Source organism: Dreissena polymorpha, chromosome 5, assembly GCF_020536995.1.
Source record: "Dreissena polymorpha isolate Duluth1 chromosome 5, UMN_Dpol_1.0, whole genome shotgun sequence".
Lineage (NCBI taxonomy): Eukaryota > Metazoa > Mollusca > Bivalvia > Myida > Dreissenidae > Dreissena > Dreissena polymorpha.
In genome coordinates, this window is record NC_068359.1 from 94957607 (window position 1) to 94964991 (window position 7385).

Consider the following 7385-nt stretch of genomic DNA (forward strand, 5'->3'; position numbering starts at 1 on the left):
ATGATATATGTGAGACAGTAATACTTATCATTTACCATGCTCTAAAATAGCCATTGTATGCATTTTTTGACGATTTAAAACCCCGAAAATTATAAAGCGTTGCAACGCGAAACGATTTAATAATTTGGAGAGTTCTGTTGTTGCCGTTACCTTTTGCGAAACTACGAGGATTGCATATATAAAGTATAAAAAACATCTATCATTGCATGAGCACGGATGGTCGAGTGGTCTAAATGGTTTGCTTTTTACTCCAAGACTCCAGAGGTCAGTGGTTCGAGCCCTCTTGAGGATTACTTGTTTTTCTTTTTTTACTTTTATGCTTGATTTTTTACTGGAGCTTTTTACATCCAATGTTTACATTTATCAATATAAAGCATTTAATGTCAAACTTCAATACATGCCAAAATCTGTGAAAAGGCCCCTTTAAAGCTTATATATCAATACATTCTAGGCCGTTAATATGACGGGTCATTGGCCCTAATTTTATAAGTGCGTCTTAATGATACTAGACTTGAGGTTATTAATTCGATTATAACTACATTGATATCTTAAGTTTAACAACATAGTATGTTTTTAAATAGTAATATATGGTATAATTAATTCAAAATATACTTTCCCTTTCAAAGTTTCGCATGTTCACTTTGATCAATTCTGTTATGGAAACGCAAATTACTTTCTTTTGGGAAGTTTATTTTAATGTATCATCCCATTTAGGACTTAAGCAAAGACCAGCTTGTGAGGAAGACGCTGGAGAACTATTCCGGGGCATCGAATCTCATGCACAACGAGAAAGTGCGAGAACTTATGGCGGCAGGGAAGACAATCTATCATTTCGGATTCGGTCAATCGCCATTCCCTATTATGAGCAAAGCCGCCGAAAGGCTTAGCAAACATGCATCGAAGGCCGCTTATTTGCCCGTGGCTGGTAACTTTATATTTATATCCAGCGTAGAGCGTGCACATATCTGCATCATGATAGTTGTCAAGTATACTCTAATAATATATTAGTTGTTTGTTACTTTACAATAATTGGATTGCAGTTCATGTAAAATTATTATAATTAGGATGGTATGTGTTTGAAAAAAGTGTGTGGATCTATTACATGTATCTTTTTAAGCATAAATTATGTATGAGCATTATTTAGCCAACAGCAATTTATAACGCACATTACAATATTATTTTTTTTTTAAGGTATTCAGGATTTGCGATTTGCGATTTCCACAAACGTTATGACGACATTTCCCGTTCACCCGATGACGTCATAGTTGGCCCTGGAAGTAAGGAGCTGATATTTCTCCTCATGAACATATTTGAAGGAGGTAAGATTCGTTCTTTCATTTAAGACGCATAATATTTTTTAGAACATTAACAAAAGACCCTGAAAATAAATCTGCTGACAAAAAGTTTTCTATGTAACAGTCGACAAATTTTTGTTCTTGTAACATCATACCAAGTAACGTTATCACGTGAGAACATCCATGTCACTGTATAGATCACAATCAATAAATCAATATGACAAGCTCTACGGAAGAATCAATGTGGTAACATTGTAACGAAATGTATGCGATTGATATGTTGGTTTTTTTAAAGAAATGGCTGTATTGACCTAACTTTTCAGGAAAACTAAGGTGCAAATACATGGTCGTTACGTCGTGTTGGTAAAGAAATTCCTTACTGCATGCTAAAGAGCTAATCTATGCGCATATTTTATATTGACACAGTTTTAAAAATATCAATAGTTTTTACATTAAAACTACACTGTGCATACATGTTCCAGATTTTAGTCTTTGCAAGACGAGTATATGTATTTAATGTAACTCAGATTTTAAGATTTAACCCATCAAAAGAATGAAACTGTAAAAGTCGACGTAATAAACGTTATATAATATAAAAATACAATATAGTTGTTCGGACCATAATATTTGACTTTCTGAATGGCATTTTCACAATCAAGCGAGATAAACGTATTTAGTTTCGAAATAGATTACATACCAGTAAGTATATTACGCGTCACTTAACAATCGCTGTCATTCCTTCCATTCAGTATTTGTCTCAGAAAGTGGTCCCAGCCACGCATTCGAAACGTAAACTCCAAACGCACAAACATATTGATTGTGTCAAATTTTTACTGTTTACCTCAGATGGGCTTGTTAACAATTTAAATAATAAAAAAAAACTAAAGTATTATTCCGCCCTCTTAAATAAGGATAAATCTTTATTTAACCAACACTATTTTTATTATGATTCACATTTATATTTACTCCGTTTCAAATATAATAGACATTAAGACCCATCAAATTGTGAGTGGGTAAAGAAAAAAAAATGGACAGAACATATTTTTTTTATCACGGGGGCATTCTGATATAGATATAATTATAATCTTGTAGTTTGGATCCTCGCTTCAGATACTAATGTCATAATACCCTCGCGGACCTCAGATTTCGTTATAATGATCCTTTCTCCATCGGGATCTTGTACAGGTATCATTGGCATAACTTCGTCGTGGACCTCAGTTTTCAGATATCAATGTCTGGTTTAGTTTGTTTCGATTATGTCACTAAAACACGTGTAAATGTTCTAATTATATGTGTTTATAATAATAACTATAACAATAATAATAATTAGTATAATAATAATATTGATAATTATAATTATAATAATAATAATCATAATGACAATGATAATAATTATGATACTACTACTTCTACTATTTCTATTACTTCTACTAATACTACTTCTACTGCTACTGCTACTGATACTACTGAAACAACAACTACCACTATTACTACAACTGCTGCTACTGCTGCTGCTGCTGCGTCTGCTTCTGCTACAACTACAAAAACTTCTACTTTAGATATCATTGTCATTTTCCTGTCAAATCCTTACGTTGCAGATATCATTATAATAATAATGATAATGATACCACTACTACTAATTCTATACTACTACTACTGCTTCTGCTACTACTAAAACAACAACTACCACTATTACTACAACTGTTGCTTCTGCTGCTTCTGCTGCGTCTGCTTCTGCTACAACGTCTAATACTTCTACTTAAGATATCATTGTCATTTTTCCGTCAAATCCTTATTTTGCATATATCATTGTTATTTCCCCGGTAGGATTCTTTTTATCAAAAGTATTTCACTTTTCCGTGGTGACCTCGTTTCAGATATCATTGTCATTTCCCCTTCCTGGACATCATACACGCCTCAAGTCCAGCTGTCCCAGCATACACCGCGCGTCATAGTAGCCAACATGGCCGACGAGTGGAAAATCACACCAGCGTCATTTAAACAGGTACAGTCTAATTGTCTAGCTTTTGTTTTACAACAATCATAATATATAACTGAAGAGACAATTGTATTGTTTTGTCGTAAATCCAGAAACTGTCATACAATATCGATAAATAGGAGACGGTGCCTGATATAAGTGCTTACCATAAAATATTCAATAGAAGGACATTGTGTTTCAATTAATACACACGATACTTATTGCTCTGATCAATACTATTCGATCAACACAAACTATGTTTCTGAAGGACTATTCAAACAAATATGCATCGGCGCTGACCTTGGCGTATGAAGCCTCCCTCCTACAATAAAAAGCACCTTCTATTGGATGCAAGTCGCAATAGGTCTAATATACAGGAAGAGCGGCGATCGAATTAACCCATTAAATCATATGGCATAGTCCTTTACTCTTGTTTACTTCAACATACTAGAGAACGCGTTCCATATCCAAATTATGAGTCTGCTAAATCGGCACTACCATTTTAGCTCACGACCAACATGGGCAACCAGCTCATACGTTCGCTCAAGAACCGCTAATCGCCATTTCTTACAGGAAATATAGTTTTTAAGCCCGACTTCAGTAAACGGTCCGAAGCTGTTCATCAGGAGCGCCTAGCTGACAAAATTAGATTCGCGGCAACATCATATAGTGGGGCTTCCGTTCATATCGGTACTTACACGTTTTTGTTAAAAGAGACATATCAGCCGCATACCCTGTAATATCCGGTGCACCACTCTGTCATCAGACGCATTTTGTTCTTCGTGAACATCAACTTCATAAAAGTTTCATCCGCCTGTGAATTCTTAGCTGATTATAGCCTCCTATACAAAAAAAAGAATATACGCTCCAAAACCTTGCACGTCGAACTGGAAAAGCTCAGAAAATGTGAAATCAACTGCATGATGTCATGTAAACCAGCAAAACACTCTGTAAAACAAATGCATGCGAGTCTCCACCATGATGTGAAGGCCAAATGCTACAAGACACTCAAAAGGCCCATTCTTGTATATGCAAGTATACCACAACCAACATCAAAGCTGAACAAAAGTGCCGTGCATCAAGATGATTTGCAACTGGCGACTAAAGGTCGACAAGCACTATTAGGCAAATGATGCACGACCAAGGCATGCGGACTGTGCAACAATGCCGAAATGAAGCAAAGTTTGTAATGATGTACATAAATATATACAATCTGTTTGACAGGCTGTGCCATGTACACTCTGACTTATTATTAACAATCCACGATGTCCATCATGCAGACATCTACAATTATCCCACAATGTAGATTAGTAACAGTACTCTGTAGTCACTTTAGGCATCATACTATGGAACTGACTTACTGAGCATGTCGTACCAGCAAGCACACTTTAAGGTTTCAAGGGAGCGCTGTTTATCACACCGAAGAGTGAAGAAGACTATATTATTATTATTATTTTATAAATAAACGTAGAAGAGAAGTCTGTGCTGAATTGACACGCATGCTGTGCGTTAAAGATACCATGTGACGTCGACCTTAAACTTAACCGCCCTAAGACACCATGGCTTTAAATAATTAATCTCGATATGTGTACGTGTTTACATTTATAACATATATTATACAACAATGTGATACATACATTCAACTTCAACTAGCGTTGTAATAACTACACTTGTTGTTTATGGTGGCATAGTACATTTCTGGTTTACAGCATGTGCTATGTAAGATATGATTGCTTTTGGTAGTCGGATCGAATTCCTGTAACATCATTCTTTTTCTATTTCAGTTTCTTGAGTCTGAGAATTTCTCCAAGGTTAAGCTTCTCATCCTTAACAACCCGGACACTCCTAGTACGTAAACGTGGTTAATGATGTTTAATATACGTCAAAAAAACATTAATGTGCTCTGTCATTTTTTTTTCTATATTAACTGTTTGTAGGGCTTAACAAGAATGATTTCAGGTTAATCAAACCTTTCACATGCGAATGATCTTTTATAAGATATCGCATATTTTAAACTTGATGCCATAAAATCGCAGTGTGATTATGAAGATAAAGCAGCAAATACTTCATCAAAGGAAATAATCTTATGTTTTCCTTTTTTCACGTCGCTCTGATACATTATCTTTTAAGCGAACCCTTTTTAAAGGGACCTTTTCACGTGTTGGTAAATTGTCAAAATTAAACAAAAATTATCAGATTCGCAAAATTTCGTTGCAATTATTATATTTGTGAGGAAACAGTAATACATGTACTGAACATTTTCCATGCTCTATAATATCCATTTTATGCATCTTTCGAGGATTTAAAAACATGAAAATTCTAAAGAGTTGCAACGCAAAACGATTGAATAATTTGGTGAGTTCTGTTGTGTCGTTATATTTCGTGACCTTACGAGGATTGTTAATATAAAGTATAAATACATCACTCAATATATGAGCACGAATGGCCGAGATGTCTTAGCGATAGACTTTTACTCAAGGGGTCACAAGTTCGAGCGAAGTTGAGGGTTACTTTTCTTTCTGTCTATAATTTTATTCTTGTTTTTTACTAGAGCTTTCAAGATCCAATGTTTACATTTATCAGTATAAAACTGCCAAAATCTGTGAAAAGGTCCCTTTAAGCTTTAAAAAACTGATTCAATTTTTGTTGCAGAATTAATTGTATTTGTACATGGATACGACATAAAAATGGTTAAATTTAAGATCGGATTAGCTAGATCTGAGGTTTGTTGTGCTTAAACACTGGTACCTTTGTCACATTTTAGCCGGTACATTATACACGAAGGAAGAATTAATCTCTTTGAGGTAATAGTCTCTCTTTGAGGTATAAGTCGACCTTAAATATACACTCGGTTTTACTCTTTTAATTTCTAAATTAGCTAATTCTGATTGGGAATTAAACAAAGTGTGACTGACAATAAAAACTAAACGTTTATTTTATTTTAACACGAAACACTGACTTTGTGTTTGAATTAAAAACAAACAAGTGATCATGAATAAATTCATACGTTTTCGTTCCTGAATTCGTTGCAATAACTTAAAAAATAAACAATTTAAGCATCCTTAATATGTCCGTATTGTCACACAAAGCACAAAACAATGTGTGTATTAGATTAAAGAATAAACCATACAATCACCCTTTGTGTCTTTTGTCTGATACAAAACACAAAACAAAGACAAACGTTGACAAATAAATCTTTAAATATATGGAGGTAACAATAACTAGGGTAAATGTTGGTAAGCTGTATTCGAAATCTCTACATTATTTGCAGGGACGTTTGCAGACAACACAAAGTCATTGTATTGGCCGACGAAATTTACGCAAGATTAACGTACGCTGATGAATTCACATCGATGGCCCGGGTACAGCGATTTAAATTTAATTGTGTATGCACGTTTTATGAATAAGGTGGGCTTTAAGTTATTAATATATTGTTTTACATTAAGGGATCCGGGGCCGCAGGTTCGGACCCGTCGTTATTATCTCGTCCACTAACGCACACTTTACGGAAATGTGATGACTATTAAGATTTCAGTTTTCACACACAGCACTTAAAGACTTACAACTGTTGTATTTCCGTTTCGAAATCTACACATGTTCCTTTGCAATTCCGAAATGGGACTTATTCATGATCGTGTATTTTATGTGTATTATTATTATTCATAAAATAAATTTATATTTTTATTTTTCGGCTTTCAGTTAAAGCTGGCCATCAATCTTTATGGATCGAAGTATTCGGATTTTTTGTTATTGAGCTTCCAATTTTTTCATTGTAATATTAAAATATTCGTTGACTTGTAAACAATAAACTATCAATATTTTGTGCAAGAGATTGCAATTTTAAGTGATAGCGTCCTAAATACGTTTTTGACTAGGCTTTACTCAACTAAATTTGCATAGGTGTCAAGTTTAATGTTGGTGAAAGGCCATAATTTGGCACTCTTTGGTACGCAAGCGCAGTACATTCGTTCTTTTTTCTTTATATTTGTATCAAATTTATCAGTTTTGACCATAAATAAGCTACAATCTAATATACCACGTAACATCAATAGACCAATAAAGACACATTATATAAAAATAATACCATTTAAATAAATAGTAAACTTTTAACT

At 34.2% G+C, this 7385-nt stretch overlaps 1 protein-coding gene across 1 annotated transcript; it reads left to right on the plus strand.

Moving 5' to 3' along the window:
- LOC127831477 (aspartate aminotransferase-like) lies at positions 1-6680 on the plus strand. The gene is made up of 8 exons (XM_052356461.1): positions 1-9; positions 715-925; positions 1200-1319; positions 2388-2480; positions 3173-3300; positions 5058-5121; positions 6038-6077; positions 6545-6680. The coding sequence occupies exons 1-8, from the start codon at positions 1-3 to the stop codon at positions 6678-6680; spliced, it is 801 nt and encodes a 266-aa protein (XP_052212421.1).
- Positions 6681-7385: the final 705 nt, after the last annotated feature.

Excerpts from the sequence above, each read along its gene's own strand:
- LOC127831477 (XM_052356461.1), top strand. Across the intron at positions 1,320-2,387 it reads CATGAACATATTTGAAGGAG|TTTGGATCCTCGCTTCAGAT; the intron begins GTAAGATTCGTT and ends ATAATCTTGTAG. Across the intron at positions 6,078-6,544 it reads GAAGAATTAATCTCTTTGAG|GGACGTTTGCAGACAACACA; the intron begins GTAATAGTCTCT and ends CATTATTTGCAG.